The 19,501-nt window shown below is 30.0% G+C and overlaps 1 protein-coding gene across 2 annotated transcripts in view; it reads left to right on the forward strand.

Moving 5' to 3' along the window:
• Pld (Phospholipase D) overlaps positions 1–19,501 on the forward strand; it is a 49,824-nt gene that overhangs the window by 317 nt on the left and 30,006 nt on the right. For both annotated transcript variants that reach the window (XM_067286191.1, XM_067286192.1), the window contains exons 2-3: positions 8,017–8,137; positions 16,979–17,129. In XM_067286191.1, the coding sequence (XP_067142292.1) occupies positions 8,023–8,137; positions 16,979–17,129 (266 nt within the window). In that variant the 5' untranslated portion in view covers positions 8,017–8,022. The remainder of the gene's footprint in view (positions 1–8,016; positions 8,138–16,978; positions 17,130–19,501) is intronic.

Below are 19,501 nucleotides of genomic sequence, written 5' to 3' on the forward strand. Positions count from 1 at the left end.
TATATATTTTATCATAGGCAACCTCCATTCTTAATATGTATTTATTAATTTAAATCTTTTGATGTTTGATTTTATATGATTTTTCAGGATTAAAACTTGTTTAAAAGTCTTGATCCTGTTGTAAATTAGAAAATATCCTTCAAAATACTTCAGAATACAGTTTTAAATATATATAACCATCAAAATGACTTTATGTCAGTTTAAAGTTTATAGTTGGAAAGAATGTAAGCTGATATTTTCAGCACTTACAGCATACAGATAAATAAAGTAACCTGTTTAAGCATGTAATTATTCATTTATTACTTATTGTAGTTGTATATTTGAATACCACGTTTTAAAATGTGTAAATGTTATTTATACTTAATGAAATTGATTTATTATTGTTTACTCTGTTGTGTTATGTTCAGCCTCATTTAGTATATACTCTAATAATAATACAAGTAGTTTAAATGTTATGTCTCATTTAGCGTGTAATTATAAATTATAGACTCGTTCTTGTTTCTCGTAGTAATTTTTTAATAAGTAAATAATAATATAAATCTTAATATCTATACAATGAGAAAAAACACGATCCAGACAAAACAGATATTTGCTCTCGAGCCTTTCTGTAACATGTCGAATTACATTAAATTATATTCATTTTTAATGATAAAAATGAAAATAATTTTTGTCATTTGGTACATCACTGAAATGTATTGAATGCATGAAACATTGAAGAATTATAGTGTACTTATAACATTTGCATTAATTTTGTATTGATTTTTATGATATTTCATGAATAGGAAGTCTTCACACATAGCAGACAATGTGATTCATATAATTTAGCTATTGAAGTTATAATAATAATAATAATAATAAATATATTTATTTTACTCAAAACTTTCTTAGAAGAAATTGATAATTTATGTGGAAAATTTATGGATTACTTAAAACTCATTCACTAAAATTTGTATGTGTGATATGTGATATGCAATTACATTGCAATTTATACTGCATATATAATGTTTGAACTTAAAAATGTATTATTTACATAAACCTTCATTATGTAAAAGATGAAAGAGAATAATGTTGGGACAAATATTTTTTATTTATATATATAAATTAATGTTTATTTAATTTAAGTTTATTGTAAAGTTTATTAATAATTTGTAATTATAAAAATAATTATTAGAATATTTTGATTTTTTATAATGAAATTTTATTAATGAGAAGAAAATGTTAGTAAAAGTGTTTCAAAATAATAAATCAAATAAAATTCTTTGTCATTCATCTAAGGAAGCTTACAATGAATATGCATTTTAAACATTTTCCATTAATTTACGTAAAAAATATTACTTTAACGTACTATATTAACATTTTTCGACGAATTAAATGTTTATATAAATATTATTTGTTTTGAAAAATTTATTGGGTGTTTTGTAAATCTCCTTTAGATTATTCTATTCAATTTTAAAGGAATAAAAATATATTTTTTAAATTCAGAGAAAGTTAATACTGTACTTATTTTTAATTGGGTTAAAGTATATATTAAATTTCTTTCTTTTTTTGAATTGTTTTGTATGAAAAACAGGTCTATGAATAGAAGAATATCCTAATTTATTATTTTTTGAACATTTTAAAAGCAGATAAACATTTTATAATATTTTATTGTTTAAATTATAAAATCACTTGATTAGTAAATATAATTATTGCAAATATATATAAAGAAATAAATTTATATTTATTAACAAATATACTAATTTAATATTTGATAAAGTAAGATAAAATTATTGCAGTCAATTAGTTTATTTATTAATAATTATAACAATTACTATGTTTATTAATCTGTTAATCAAATTTTTTTGTACAGTTAGTTTTCCACTTGATTAAATGGAAAGAATAGTTCATTATAATTTATATCCCATCATAATATTAGTGGTTTTCTATGATTATGGCTAAGCAACAATTAAACTAATTTACAAATTTTTATTCTTCTATTATTAAAATATATATACAAATAATTATCAAGTAATTGTTTTTACAAACAATTACTTGATAATTATTTGTATTGTTTTTTTAATTTAAATATCTTTCGGTATAATTTGTAATACATTTTTTAAATAAACTAAATAAGACGGAGAACCCTTACAAGATATAAGCTATTTTTTATTATTTGACAAAAAGGAAATAGGAATTTTCAATGATTACACATGTTGTTGTTATCAAATTATTGCTATACTTGGTATGACTTCCATGCTAAATATATAAATCAGAGTTTTTTTTATGTAGTTTTAATTTTATATCACATACTTAAATTTAATATTTCTAACTAACTTTTGCAATGTCATTATCATGCAACTTTCAGAAAATTTTTATTTAAGAAATTGTAAAATTTCTTAAATAAAATTGAATTATTAAAAAGTTTAAAAGAAAAAATATGTTTTTTTTATATTAAAGACTTTAGATTCATATTTTTATCTGATTAGTTTCCTATCACAATATTAGTTCAGAAATAAAAAAAATGTATAATTATGAAATGTTCCTTGCCATCAAAGCATTACTTACATTCACTAGTAAAATGAACTTTTAGTGACAGTCTTTTGATAATAATAAGAAATTCTATCTATTTGCAAGTTTACTTGTAGGAAATATATCTAAAAAATATTTGCTCATTTTTGAATTTTTTTCCCTATATTATTAAAATTAGTCATTTGTAAACATTGATTGTTTTTGTCTTCGGGTCCATCTTTGAGTCAGAAATCATGAAATTATTCAAAAAGCAATGATAGTAGAATTGTTTGATAAATCTGTTCTTACATGTAAAGGTATACTTGGCTGAGATTGTGGTGTTCTATAAAAGTGGGGCAGTACGGCCTGCGAATGAAACGTACAGAAAAGGACACTGCAACGACAACAATAATAGACAATGTTCCTTTATTCCACTTAGAACAAATAAGGTTCTTGTTGTTAAGGAATCCCAACTGATTTACAATTCGAGGTGTGTTAATTTTTAAGCACGTAACAATCAGTCCCTCGTAAACGCGTGATTAACTTAAATCTAGCTTAAATCTAACTTAATATTAAGGAAAAATAAGAAAGATAGGATAGCGGAAAGGTAGAAGAAATGAAGGGATGATTCACCCGGGGTTTTCTCTTTTTCGGCGGATACGTATTGATACTTTGTGTAGAACCTGGGTTCGACGATAGTGGCTTTCTTCACTATCCTTTCTTCTCTGAATTATCGGGGTTCTCCAATATGCCGGTCTCTATACTTCGGTTCTTCACTCGACTATCGCACTTCTTTCCTCTCTCAGAAATCATGATCGAGCCTCGCTCTTTTCGTCCGTCTCTCTTCGTATCTAGTCGAAAAGTGACCCCTCTCTTAGCCACTTTTTCCCCAGGCCACACTACCTGCTATTACCGATTCTCAGAACGGCTAATCCAGCCCCACGGCGATAACGGTCATGGAAAGTTTAAGAAAGAATAGACAAAGGAAAAAGGAAGAAATTGCAAAAATAAGATAGGATTACAACTATATACAATAAAATATATATATACAATATGGCTGACGGTCACAAGATGATTTGCTATTTACACAGCCTATAAATTATTAAGTACAATTTAATTGATAACCTTCAGTAACTTCATTTACTGAATAGAATTTTCCTATGTGCTCTTAATAAACTTGAATTTCTGGTAAGTACTTTGATTTTTATATGATTAAAGTGGAATAACTTCATTCATACACACACACACACACACACACATCTAAAACACATGACTATGTATACAGATAACTGTTCATGTGTAGAATAGAGAGGATGATGAGTTGGCATGCTTGTAATTTTGAGATTTTTTTTATAATTTAATATATTTCTATCTTAATGTTATATCAATTGGAGTTCAACACGCCAGGGAGTGTTCTTTGCCTGGAATTCAACAGATATAAAATAAACACGATCTTGTTTAAAGCCTGTATGAAATGGTTACAAAAGATAATTAATACAGATGACTTGTCTAGTAGGCTTGCATTATTATTATACAATAGATCTCAGAAGATAAATACAAATCGAAATTGGATTACCCAACTGTCTCATATACTTAACGAATATGGATTTTCTATCGAATTAGTTTTCGATTATCTTAGAAATAATAATCAACATATCAACCAATTAATGCATAGAGTTATAGAATATTCTATAGTTCAAGATACTGAGGATGTTTGTAATAGAAGCAACAAGTATCATTATAACTTCCTCTTTAACTATCCGTTTATTAACAATTATATTTTTACGAACTTAACTTTTCAAGTTAAAAAATTTTTTATCCAGATGAGACTTAATCAAAGAGGACTTATATTAGAAGGTAAATATTTAGAATATGCCCATTCTACTTGTCCAAACTGTAAAAAACTATTATCAAAAATTCATTTATTTTATGGTTGTGACTTCGATAAAGATCAAGACTCAGAGACCACTGAAGACCAAAATATCAACCAAAGTCTAGTGAGTTATATGTATGACAAGTTTAACCAGGCTACCACTAACGAAATTCTTAATTTCTATAATGGCATTAGAAGACTTTTGAATGCAAAATCTTAAATACCATATGCTTTCTCATAAATTGTAGACATGTTTGATCCTTTGTAATTGAATGTTTGTTTTCCATCTCATATTATACGTTATGTATCCCCTTGTAACTGGCGATTGCCTATTATGTTAATAAACTGATTATGATTATGATTATATTTCTATCTTAATTGATTCATACATTCTATCTTCTGACCACTTATTAGGCGATGAATAGATAAATAAACAAAGCTTAAACAATTTTATTATTGTCATATGTATTGTAAAACATTGCATATAGATACGAGGGCTATTTTTTAAATAAGGTCCGTTTGTGAATAAAAGTAAGAATAATGCGCAATCACGGCAGTATGCATATGCTTCTGCTCCGAGCAAGCTTGGCGTGCGTTTTGACGCCATTTGCAGCCATATCGTCTGTCTGTATGCTGAGCTGTAGAAGTTTAAAATGTTTAAGAAAATTGAGTCTCCCGCCGACTGTTAGATACGATCTGTTATTCGATTCTTGAATGCAAGAAACTTGGCAGCAGCGGAAATTCACCGTCAGATTTGTGAAGTTTACGGTGATAATGCTATGAGTGACAGTAAAGTTCGAAAATGGGTAAGAATGTTCAAGGATGGGTGAGTTAATGTGCATGATGAGCCACGCCCTGGCCGACCTTCTCTGATTTCTGAAGATTTGATTCGTGATGTGGATAACAAAATTCGAGAGGACCGACGATTCACGATTTCAACGTTATCAATTGAATTTCCACAAATTTCAAGATCAGTTTTGTATACCATTGTTTTGGAGAAACTGAATTATCGAAAATTGTTTTCTCGGTGCGTTCCAAGACTGCTTTCTGACGATCACAAAACAAGAAGATTGGGCAGTGCTTTATTGTTTTGACTCGATACGATCATCCACACAGTCCAGACCTTGCACCCAGTGATTTTCACTTGTTTCGATACTTAAAGGAATTCCTTGATGGTCAACATTTCAACGACGAAGAAGAAGTGAAAACTGCAGTCGTGGATTGGGCTTCTTGACAGGCGGCAGATTTCTTTGAAGTCGGAATTCAAAAAATTGTTGAGCGGTATGACAAATGTTTAAACAAAATGGAAATTATGTAGAAAAGTAAATAAAAGTATGTAGAATATAGAAAAAAATATATTTTAACGATATTTACAGTATTTTTCTTCTTATTAAAAAACGGACCTTATTTAAAAAATAGCCCTCGTATGTTACTGTGAAAGACTATCTGGCGACCATTGAGATTCTCTGGTGAATGTCAGCATTCACACAGTTGTTTCGTGTATGTACGAAATATTTGCTAAATATCATTATTTCTCACTTACACCGTCAAATGTCGACAGTCAGCATGCACTGATGGTGAATGTTGAATAAAAATATATTTCTTACATTAAGTGAAAAATGCTACTTTTTAATATATGATATAGCCTATGTCAAAATAGGAGAAAGCTTAAGTAACAGCACATGGAAATAAACTATTGAACTCTAAGACGAACCTATATTCTTAATCAGAAAAGAAAAATAATACTAATAATAGATTTATACATAAATTATGTGATTAATGTCGTACAATCTTATTTATTGCAACAACTTAAACTGTTATGACCAGCGCCGGATTAAGCCTCTAGCGGGCCCTAGACAAAATTTAAATTGGGGCCCCATTTAAATAAGTTGCTTCTAAACAAATCTTATATAATGTGACATTAGCGTAGGTAGCATGGGTGACACCTGGTGCGGATATCGTGATGTCATCCTTTTTAACTCTTTTATAAAACACTATTGAATTGTAATATCTTCGCACTCAAGCAACTTGAATGCTATATTGAATATGCGATGTCGCAACGTATAAGTTTAGATTTAGAAAGTAAATCATAACCATACATCAGTACTACCACGAGAGGCGGCCCTAGGAAGATTTCTAGATGGTGCGAGAGATCTCGTGGCATACATTACTTCTGACGCACGGGTGGCTGTTGACCTTTTTTTATTTTTTTGCAATGGCGTATGGCGTCGACCACAACTTACTAACCATTGTTAAATACAGCCTTTTCTGTCCTATCGAATTTCTTAAATAATTTTTAACTCGTTTTGAAACACAGAAATCTTCTGCACTGAAGCCGGGCCTCTCCGAATTACGGGCCCTAGACATTTGTCTACTTTGCCTATTCGATAATCCGGCCCTGGTTATGACACTTTGAATTGCACAAGACTCCTTTGCTTTTACAACTGCATTTAGTCGTGGAACACTTCTTTTTGCAATTACAGCATGTATAGCCTTCCCTTCGACTTCTCGAATTAGTTGCCGCTGCTTCTCTCAGGGAGAAATCTTACCTAACGTAACCTAACATTGCATCCACCAACAAACCTTGCATAAGACTGACAAACAGTTGTGTTCGAGAGTATAACAAATAGATCTCTCTTTTCATTTCGACCTCCACCAAAGCTTATCTGTGCTTGTCATCATACACCAGCAATTGTTCGAATGTATAATAATATAACAAAATATTCAGTCTTTTGCTGATGTATTTTGTATGTGTCGACATTCACCGGAGAATATCGACATTCTCTAATTTCAGTTTTTCACGGTGACAGATATATATGATGTGTTACAATATGTAGGACACATTAAATAGTTTTTTCAGATGCAAGAAGTTGTTTAATGTGCATGATTTGGGCTTTAATATACATGTATATAAGTTTTTTTTTTTAAAATTAAAACTATTATTTACATAGACACTGTTGGAGGGGAAGAGAAGGTAGAAAATTAGTTGGACTGTAAACAAAGATTAGAAAAGCCAGTCTTGATAGCAGTAGGGAAGCTCAAAATAGAAACTTATGAATATTTGTGATTGCCAATGTTTTGAAAGGAGAAGACACTTAAGAAAGGAAGGAATTTTAAAATATTTATTTTTATATGTATTTAGTTGATCTATATTTAATATGAACTAAAACTTAATCAGAAAATTACTCTGTATATTATTAAAAGTTCAAATTATATGGCTTTATTTTCTATCCAATTGAGATTAAGTTATAATTCAAATGCTTAAAATTTTATATTCCTGTTAACAAAAATGAAATAAATAAAATTTCTTAGATAATTATATAATAATTTTATATGTAAAAATGTAATAATATATAATAGATTTTAAAAATCTAATGAATTAAATATTATCCTTAATTTTTATTCTAAATTAAGAAATTTGTTAATTAATACATAGAATGTTGCTTATAATATGTTTTAACAGTTTAGTAATAATGTATAGACAAATTTATAAATGTTTTTTAAATTAGGGTCATATATTTTATGATTTTTGTAACAGATGGTTGTATTCGGGAAATGGAAAAGCTTATGTTCTGCCTTGATGTAGTCATTTTAAACTAGAAATTTTCTATTTTTATGATAATTCTGTATAAATTTATATCTCTACTTTTCATTAGTTTCCAATGAATTCAAGTGAAGGCCGTTTGACTTCCCTGTCTAGCTCCGATTATGATGATTATGAAGATTTAAAGCCTCCTGATTCAGAGGATGAAATTGATCATAATGAAAGTAGAGAAGGTGAGAAAATTGTAAATTGTTTAATATTTTGTTATTGTTAATAATTAATTGCTAAGAAACTAATCATTTATGTACTCTGAGACCGTGTCTTCCTTTTATTGCTTTTTTTCCTTCACTACTAGATCCATTAATAGACACAAGACATTTTTACTTTAGAGGTTCCAGAATTAAGATAGAGTAAAAATGCCTTGCGTCTATTAATGCACCTAGTAGTGAAGGAAAAAAAGCAAAAAACGAATCATTTATTTTTTTAATAACGTTATTATTTTTTTAAATTACATTTTAAATTATTGTATTTCTTAATTTACATTGTTATATTCAATAATAAAATAATTTTTAAAATTCATTTGATTATTATTGATTTTAATTAAAATTATTTAATTACTAATTTTTGTGTTTTGGTTTTAAAAATGTTAAATTTATTTAAATACAATATTTGTTAAATATAATTAATGATTAATAAATAATGAATTTGACTATTTTAAATTGTTTTTAATTGATTAATTGAACACTAAATTTTTTTTTACAGTTAAACTTTAATTAATGAAACTTAGTTTAAGAGTCATGGTCTGTAAAAGGCCCACCAGTGGCCAAGCAGTTCCATTCCCTGAACACTGGGAGTTCAGTTGTGGGTTCACACCTCCCCAGGATGGACTGGCAACGTGGAGTTTTCTGGGTTTATACCATGTTTGTAATGCTTAAATAGGCTAGTTACTCTTAAAAAGGCCTCACTGAAGGCATCCCCCTAGGCAGATCGCCCAAGTGTTGGTTGCATTGCCTTAACTCAGTGCCTTAACTTGATAAAACAAACATAGTCTGAAAAATCCAGCATTTGTATATTGGTTATTAAAAATTTGGTCTTAGTTTTTATATAAATGCATAATTAATCTTTAAAAGATAAATTTAATAATTATTAAATATATCTTTTGAAAGTTATAGCTTTTATCATACCACAGTTAATACATTAATTGAGAAATTAATGTTTGTATGTTAGGAACCAACTAGTTAAATTTCAAACGTATAAATACTATGCATCTTATTACTATCATAAAATTTTAATATTAATAAATACTTTTAATCTAACATAGATCATCTTCAGATTCTCTGATATACGAATAGAATGGTTTGTTTGTTACATTAAAAATTTAGAATAAATGTTTGAAAAGGCATTCCATTGTATATAAGAAGAATATAGTCAAATGATTTCCAGATTACATTGGGTTAAATATTAATGCTACTAACTACTAATTGAATTTCAAGTAATTTGGCCTAGAGGTACGCATTAGGTGCCATTTCGTGATGATGTAGTTAGTAGGATTAATATAGCTCGATGTAATCTGGCAGTTGTTTGGCTTTAATTTGAAAACCAGGCTTTTAGATGTTTATATTTGTATATATAAAGAATGTAATTTAAAATTTTAAATACAATAAGTGATTTAAAAATACAGTAATAAAATAAATCAGATACATAAATTAAAAAATAATAAAATAAGTAACTTATAACATGCAGAAAAATTATTTAAAAGAAAACCAAACATGAAAAAATAAAAATATAAAATGAATTAAAATCAAACGCACAGTAAATGATAAATTATTAGTTTATTAAGTAATAAATTATAAAGTATTAGTCTGTAATTTAGTCTATTGTTGAAATCCCATTGTACAATATAAGCAGTAATAAGGAATGGCAAAGACCAACTTAACTTTAACAATATATCAGTAATACAGTATATGAGATCTTGGTGGAAGACAAATTTCTGTGCATGCATCAAATATATTAGTTAAACACTTAGATCAATAGATGAAATAGTCAACGTAGGATTAAGATACTACAACATAAAATCAGCATATGCCTTATAACTTAACAATGAGATCAAACCAATAAAAGAGCCTGAACTATCTAAATTAAACCATAGAAATGACAGAAAAATATAAATAGGCTTATAAGAACTGCTGTATTAGCATTGCAGAACATTACTGAATGCATGGAGGCTATAAAGACAAGAATAACCTTTTCAGGACATTATATTTATTTTTATTATATGTTATATGTACATTTATTGTGCATTTGATTTTTAATTTATTTAATATTTTCATTTTTTTATGTTCGGTTTTTTAAATATATAAAGAATTCCAACTAGAAACATTCTTCATTAAAGTTCAAATTTTGTGGAAGACTGGAATAAACTGTAATAAAAACAAACACATTCACTGAGGAACCTTAATTACTTCCAGTATACACTTATTACAAATAAAACTCATTAAATGCATACTGGAAGTAATTAAGGTTCCTCAGTGGATGTATTTATTTCTAACATTTACTATGTTCACAAATTAACATTTTCACTACTAAATAACAAATACTAAACAATTATTTTAAATAATTTTTCTACATTATTTTAAGTTACTTATTGTATTATTTTAATTTATTCATTTGATTTATTTTATTGTTGTATTTTTAAATTATTTATTGTATTTAAAAAGGCATTGTGCATATAAACATATATTCTAAACTTTAAATGTAATGAACATTACAGCCTATTTAAGTGATACAGAACTTGAAGATAGGCTAGAAGTAGTTAGTTTCAATAAAGTAATGCAAGAATTTTATTGAGTTTTTTCCTATAACTTATTTTTAAAAAATACAAAAATAAATAAATTAAACAGTTAAAATTTATGGGCACTTTTTAAACCATAATGTAATTAAATTACTGAAAACTTTTGTAATAATGATAGGCAATCTGCCATCTCATAAACAATTTTTGAATACAATTAATTCATTCATTCATTCATTTAGAAATGTCTGGAAGAAAATATCAATCCAGAATGGGACTTGAATGTAAATAGGGCATGTATGTTACCAATTACGCTATTTGGACCTCTGCTCCAATCTCTGCTTCCAGACATGTATATATGTATGTACAGTGGTGCCTCGTATAACGTACGCCTCGAATAACGGACGCTGCGAACAACGGACTTTCTGTTTGGCCGTTACGTGATTCGAGCAACGGACTGGCTGCAAACAACGGACTTTCCAGCATAATTGGTGACTGCTCAATGGGTGCGTTCTTTAATAGTGGTCGCTACTCCGCTACTACGGTGCGTCTTTGCTACTACGGGAGTGTGCTGCTGTGTGTAGGCATTTAGGAATGACGGTGAAAGAAAGAAAGATGGCGGCGCCCGCACTATCGATAGTATCGTGATCGAGGAATCTATAATTCTAAAATATGAGCTTTAAAAGGCAAAAGAAGGGTCCCAATTGTAAAATTTAACCATAAAATGGATTATTTGTGCAAAGGGCATTCAAAAATAGCCTCGAAAAAAATTCGTAAAGACACTTACATCACCACGTGCGCTAACTCGTGCTTTCGCAATTTCTAAATTCTCATTCATAAAACCACATAATGGACCCGGAAACGAAACTATCTGATTCATGGAGGACGCCATGTTGCTTTCCATCATAAACTACTGCTACAAGCGGCCGTTTTTGCCGTTCGACGGCGCGCACTCCCACCGGAATTTAGAAACGTGTTCCGCAGGAATTTTTAAACGGATGTCGCTTGTGCAGAGTTATGGGGAGAAATAAAAGAACGCACCCCATGTTCATTTTTTTTAATGATACAGTACGGTTATTTTATGCTGCGGAACGAATTACATGTTTTAACATGTATTTCTATGGAAAAATGCGTTTCGTATAATGGACGTTTCACTTAACGGACGTGCACCTGGAACGGATTAAGTACGTTATATGAGGCACCACTGTATATATAATTTATAATCATAATTATAACCATACAGGTCAACTCATCTCATCTAGTGATATTTTTGAATTCAGATCTACTAGCACATTCGGTCAGCATCTGTATTTAATTCAACATGGTATGTAAAAAATATGATAATGTATGTAAGAAATACAGATAATAGCACAGAATGGATGGCCAAATCAACTAGCTAGAATTTGTGGTCTAAATTTTAATTTATAATTTAGTTAAATTACTTAGTAATTTTGTGCTAAAAATACACAATGCTATTATCCTGTAATAAATTTAATAAATAATTTGGAAATGTCTAGAAGAAAAAATCAAGCTAGAGAAGGATTCAGATCCAGAAATTCTGCAAACTGGAAAGATTCAGTATTACATACACTATCTGGATCTCTAGTCCAGTTTTTATCTTTAGATAAATATATAATTTGGGATCATAATACAATTAAGCAATTAAAAATTAATTATATATATGTATATACATACACACCTCAAAAGTTAAATCGGAACACCATGAAGGAATGTGCATAGCCACATGCACATTGCAAGAGTGGTAGAGGTGACAGAGATATGCAAATGATTGAAAGAACAAACAAAGATATGCAACAGACACCTGTTTATTCAGTAATGAATGTGGTCCCCAAGGGCAACTATATAGCCTGCTATACAGCAAGGCATAGGTTATAGGTGGTAAAGATAAAGGCTGCATTGTTAGGCATAGCCTTAGTAAAGAAAGGAATGAAAAGTAGAAAGATGGAGATAGGCAGTGCTGGATTAAGCCTCTAGCGGGCCCTAGACAAAATTTAAATTGGGGCCCCATTTAAATAAGTTGCTTCTAAACAAACCTTATATAATGTGACATTAGCGTAGCTAACATGGGTGACACCTGGTGCAGATATCGTGGTGTCACCCCAAGTCACACTGTGGTGTCACCCTTTTTAACTCTTTTATAAAACACTATTGAATTGTAATATCTTCGCACTCGAGCAACTTGAATGCTATATCGAATATGCGATGTCGCAACGTATAAGTTTAGATTTAGAAAGTAAATCATAACCATACATCAGTACTACCACAAGAGGTGGCCCTAGCAAGATTTCTAGATGGTGTGAGATCTCGTGGCGTACATTACTTCTGATGCACGGGTAGCTGTTGACCTTTTTTTTTAGGTAATGGCTGGTCGAGCGGAGCTTAGTAAGCATTGTTAAATACAGCCTTTTCTGTCCTATCGAATTTCTTAAATAATTTTTAACTCTTTTTAAAACAGAGAAATCTTCTGCACTGAAGCCGGGCCCATCTGAATTACGGGCCCTAGACATTTGTCTAATTTGTCTATTCGATAATCCGGCCCTGGGGATAGAGATAAGAGTAGAAGGGTGAAGTAAGAGGGGGGAAAGGAAGCAGAAAGAAGTGGGTCTCATAAGTGCCATGCCAGAACCAATTTTTAAAGAGAATATAATAATTACAGAAATTCCCATGCAGGAGAAACAACAATATAATAAAATCTTTGTATATATGAGGCGCAGTAAAAAGTACAAAGTTGGAAACACATCACTAGTGTGATGGTACGTAGGATAATGTTGCAGCACACAGGAAATGCAGAACTGGCAGGAAAATCTCAGTTTGTATGGTTCTGCTTAGTCTAATGATACTTGAAATTGTCCAGATGTTTAATGAAGTCCAGTAAGTATTTGTAGTACCTGTTGTTTTCTAGCAGGATGGAAGGTTGGCAGAGCCAAGGAAGGTTGTTTTTGAGAATGTTATACTAGTTGTAGGCATTGTTCCTTGTATTTCTGGCAGTGGAAAAGCAGATGTAAGGAGGTTTCATCATTCTCAGGACAGTGTGTAGGTGTGCACATTGTATGGTGAACTTTCTCGGGTAATCAATTCCTGAGGGTAGGTGACTTGTTGTCATCTACCCTCAGGAACTTTTTTAAGTAGGCCCTGAAGTTTCCGTGCCCAGTTAGCAACTGGGCACGGAAACTTCAGGGCCTACTTAAAAAGTGCAACTGTTAGCAACTGGGTTAAGTGGAAGGAGGGTGACAGATACCCATTAGTATAAGAGGTGACCTTTGGAAGGAATTCGTAGGTGATCCTACCAGTGACTCTAGAATCCCATTTGTCCTGCCACTCCTTGGCATACAGTGAGGCATACTATTAATAAGGTGATTAATGGTGGCCTGAGGTATCCTTGCCAAGCTGCATCCACTGCAGTATGCATGTCATCTACGGCATGTGACAGTGGTCCCTGGTGGATCTCACATTGGTCGAAGTCCTGTAGATGTTTGATGGGAGAGAGATCCTGCAAGGATCTCCAATGCATTTTCTATGCTTCTTTGAAAGTTTGGCTGCTGTGAACTGTCACTGATAGCATTTACAGTCTGAGTCAGCTGCTGTTCTTTATAGCCTAAAACATAGTATCACATTATCCAATGTGTACACAAATTGAATCATTTGCATATCTCTGTCATCTCTACTGGTGCTACAATTTTCATGTGGCTACATGCATTCCTTTGTGATGCTGTAATTTCACGTTTGAGGAGTGCATGTGTGTGAATATATATATTTCTGGAGGCAAAGATTGGATCAGTCTGAATGACATAACTGTTAACCTGCTTAGCTTCTAGTAGTAATGATTTCAAGTTCCTTTCCAGGTTAGCTTTTTCTTACAAACATTTTTTACATTATTAATTCTAATCATTAAATTTATTGTAAGGATGGCAGTATTACTTATATGTAGTACAAAATTGAATTAAATTATACCATAAAAATGACCCATAAATTCTAGTATTTCATTATTTGTATAGTAGAAACTCAATTTAATGTTCTCTGATTTAACATATTTTTTCATAAACTACAATGTTAACATCTTCGGTATTCAAATAATTTAGTATCTTTGACTTTGCAAATTTTTGGGATTTAATGCATTGAAAAATTGATCCCTAGATGAATTTTCACCTCAAATACTAATTCTTGTAAATAAAGAAATGTACTATATTTCATGTTTGGATGATATTAGTAAGGTAACCAACTTTTTTACAATGAAAAGGAGGACAAATAAATTGAAGGAAAAAATATTGTAAATAAAAGAAACATTTTCTTCATTGCAACAATAATACACTATAATAATCTCTACTGCATATCTGTCGTGTCATGTTGTGTTTTGGTAAGAAGTAAACAAAGCCACTTGCATGCAGCGTGCTCTCTTAAGGTCTCCCATGTGTCTCATAATTGCATCTCACCGCACTGTACTGAGCCTTGATGCAGTGGTGTAGCCTGGGTGTCAGCCGCCTGGGGCAGAGGAAAATTTTGCCACCCCCTTATTTAGGTATCTCAATTCAAAAGACTAAAATATACAGTAATTCTAAAGAACTTTTTGGCAAAGAACAATCATCATTATTGTGTATTGTACAGGTATATTGTGTATTGTGTATTTATTGTGAAATTTTGCCATCCCCTAAAAGTGTCGCCCGGGGCGAGCCACCCCTGCCTCCCCCACTATGCTATGCCACTGCTTTGATGAATCGTCATGTCAAATGCAAACACATCACATCACATGCAATGGATTGGCTCAGCATTGATCGAATATGGAGATTTACAGATTAGTCTTCAAATATCAAAAAGGAAGACAGAGCTTACAAAAGAAGGACTGTTCTCCCTAAAGGAGTACAATTGGTCAGCTTAATATTGGCAGAAATGTGTTTTTTATATTAGAAACTTAGAAACTGCTTTGATGAAGACACATCAAATTCTCAAAAGGAAACAAACAAGTATCTTTGATTATATTCAAGTAGCATTAACAGTTTATTATCTTTGTATAAAACATGTTTAGAGGTGCCAATTGTTGTAATTTGTACATTGTTCGAAATAAAGGCTTTCATAGAAGCATTTATACTGAAAATAAGTGTTTTTCTTCACTTTATCCATTTTGAATGCATATACATGTGTATTTGTATGTTCTGGAATGTTTTTTAACAATGTTTAGATTCTACATATTCTGCAATTTTAATGTATGTTTTCATTGATTTCTTGATGAACATTAAATTGTGTTTCTACCATACTTTATTAAAGACAATGATTTATATTTGTTGTAAAAGTAAGTTATTCAAAAGCTATCAGAATTTGAATACTTTTTAGTTTTAAAAGATGTATTATCAGTTGATATATTTCATGTTATAATATGATTATAATGAAAGTAAAATTATACATACTTAATTAAAATAATGGAAGATTTTACAATAAAAATTTCTTGCAATTTTCACATTTTCAAAGATTTAGTAAATATGTGATATTTTTACTAACTCTTGCATCATATTTAAGCTCTTCACTATTTATATAAATTAAAGATTATCAGAAACTGTTGCAAAAATTACTAAACAACTAACAAAAGTCCAACTATAAATTGATTTTATCAGCTAATAGATAGATAGATATGAGTAAATTTTTATTTCATTTATTTTTAATGAGACTTGTCTTTTTATCATTTATTTAGTTTGCAACTTCTTTTTAGTTTTTTGAATGCTGAGAGTTTCCTTAACCAAATATGTTTTTAATTGTTTTCTGTCTATAGTATCATTCTATGTTCATGTTTTCTGTTACTGTAGCATTGCATTTTTCTCTGTATCTCTGTTTTTTGAATTCAAAGACATCACATTTCTAGGCTTTTTTTCATTCTTTCAATGTGACCATACCATTTCAATTTCTCATACGTATTTTCACAGTTTTTATTCTTATTATTTAGTTCTTTAAATTTTCTTCTCATTAGTTCTTGTTTCAGTCTGAAAGAGTGATTCAGATTAAATTTTAAGGAAGGAAAATATTGCAACAATTTATTTTTTAACTTAAGCATTCTATCAATGTTAATAGTGAATCTGTTTACTCTGTTCCATCAACAACTCTAATGATGGATTCATCATTAAAGTTGTTGATGGAATAGTATCTAGTTCAAAAATATTATCATATATTTGAACCAGGTTTTCAAAGAAATTATAATATTTATCTTAAATAATTAATATATTATATATTATATAAAATAATTAATTACATTTTATGATTTTATACTTATTTAAATTCACAGGCCCACCCTATATTCCATTTGCTCACATTCATGCTCCATCTCTTGGATTTGAGGATTTGAGATTGACTATGCTTATTCCAAATCGGCCAATACGACTTAAAATTATAGATGCATTTAGAGTTCCTGGCTCATCTATTATGAATCCTAATTTGTGAGTATCTATCAAAATTTTAAAAATTTGAATTTAAAATTTATTAAAAAAAAGTTAATGTAGTTAAAAGAATTTTATATTTAAGTAATTATAATTTTATATTAGAAACATTGATAGTTTAGTAGCCAGCTCATTTAATGCTACACAGGATGCAACACAAGGAGACAAGCAGAAATAACTATCGGTTATCTTTGGCATTACAGTGTGAGGAAACTGATTGGCTGCCAGAACACATTATACAATCTAAACTATAATTAAATTTGTATACTAACAAACAACATCACAAAAAATATTTCATACTGTTGTTATTGTACTAATTTTATTATATTTCCGATGTATTCATGTCATATGATGAATAATAATATTATTATGAAGTTTAATATTAAATTGATTAAAACATGAATTCCTGAATACCACATGATAACCACCTGATAACTGTATGAATTCAGCAAAACTAAACAGATTTAAGTATACAAAAATATTTATATTTTGTCAGGAATGTTTGTCATTTAATCTAACATTAGGATATTAGATTAGACATTTGGTTACTATGTTTTAAAAGGAAGTCCAAACATATTTGTGACAAGAATAAATTTCTGACTTCAGATTTTATCAAATGTATATTGTAAAGTACACAATATGAGATTTTCAAATATTGAAAGAAAAATAATCAATACTAAATTAGAGTTAAGTTTATATTTACTACTCTTACTTTCATATTAATACAGGAAAATATTATCATTCACTGTATTTTGAAATATTCTTGCCAGATACATCACTGTCACTACTAGAATTGCTTCATTGATGTTTGCTTTCAAGGCAATTATGGTTAGTGGTTTATTTGTGTAAATTCTCCCATTCAGATATCTCCATAAAAAATAATCAGGAGGCATCAGATTGCAGTGGCCAAAGTCCCTTTGAAATGATGTAATTGCTGAAAAATGGCTGAATTTTGACCATGCTGATGTGTGATGTGTGGCATTGCTTCATCCCGATTCCTGTGAAAGTTGACACAGTAACTTTTTTGAAAGATGGCAATAGTTTGTCCTTCACATTCTGGATTGTTTCCTCTGACATTTTTGATGACCTCCTGCATGCTAGTTTAATAAAGTCACCTTGGTTTCAAGTTTCTTTGACAAGGCCCAAGTGCTAGACTTATTCAATGGCTTCTGCCTCCAAATTTCTCCAAGAATTGCTGTTGATATGACTTTATCAATTCTGTTTTCCAATAAATGCAAACAATAAACACTCACTGCTCAAAGTATACTAATACATTTTTCAACTATTTATGCATGCATATGTTAACACTCATGACCAACAATTGTATTGTATATACACTCTAAACAAAATGACAGAAAGAAAACAAGACCAGCAGAGGCAAGTCAGGCTGAATAGATATGCATGCACCACATTAAAGACACATTTTATTTCTCACATAGTGAATATACTCCTGCTTACATTTTGTTACAATATCTTCATTAGTGGCAAAATTTTTTAAGAAATGCTGGGTTCAATAGTGAGTCAGACACACCCTGTATTATCATCAGATAAATGATTTAAAGATTGAATGCTTTGTTCTCTCTTAATGAGATTATGGATGAATTTATTAGAAAAGATAGTGACCTTTACTAATACATTTATCCATAGTCAGAAAATATTTTTTCAAAAGTTAAATTTTATTATTTATCTTTGTTGTATAACTTGATGTTTTTTAGCTATTGATAGGTTGTAAAGGTAAAATTTAGACATTTTGAAAAAAAGTCTTTATTGACAATGATTACAGTTAAGTCTTGTAGTCACCATTAATATCACATCTTACCATCTTTTTTACAAACTTTTAATCTTGTGAGCATACAAAGACTGGGGTTTTTCTTTGAAGAAATTCTCAAGTGTCATTCTCACATGGGTATTGTCATTGAACTGTATATTAACACAACACTCAAAGAGCTGATTGCAGAGACAACATTTAGATGCCGATGATGGTTTAGAGATTGTCTAGATTGTTGAGACAATCTAGACAATCTCTAAACCGTCAGAAAAATCAGTTCAGAAAAATTTCATTGAAGAGATGACGTTTCTTGCTTGACACAGTTTAGATAGCATTTAGAAACTGGTAATTTTACCTACTTTCTAGACTTACTCGACAGCAAGTTTAGATGGCATTTTAATTCGATGGAAGTCATTACATTGTTTTGTTTGTTGCAAAGTTTAGATAAAAATGGATATCATTCCTTTGATAAGTGTAAACGGGATGAATCGACAAAATTATTCATTAATTAATTGCTTGGATTGGAAATTTATACCAAATTTGGTATAAATTTTCTAAATCTGGATTTGTTCATATTTTAATTCCTACTGGCAACAAAATTAAA

The sequence above is a fragment of the Centruroides vittatus genome, unplaced genomic scaffold (genome assembly GCF_030686945.1).
Source record: "Centruroides vittatus isolate TY-2023 unplaced genomic scaffold, ASM3068694v2 scaffold_3293, whole genome shotgun sequence".
Taxonomy (NCBI): domain Eukaryota; kingdom Metazoa; phylum Arthropoda; class Arachnida; order Scorpiones; family Buthidae; genus Centruroides; species Centruroides vittatus.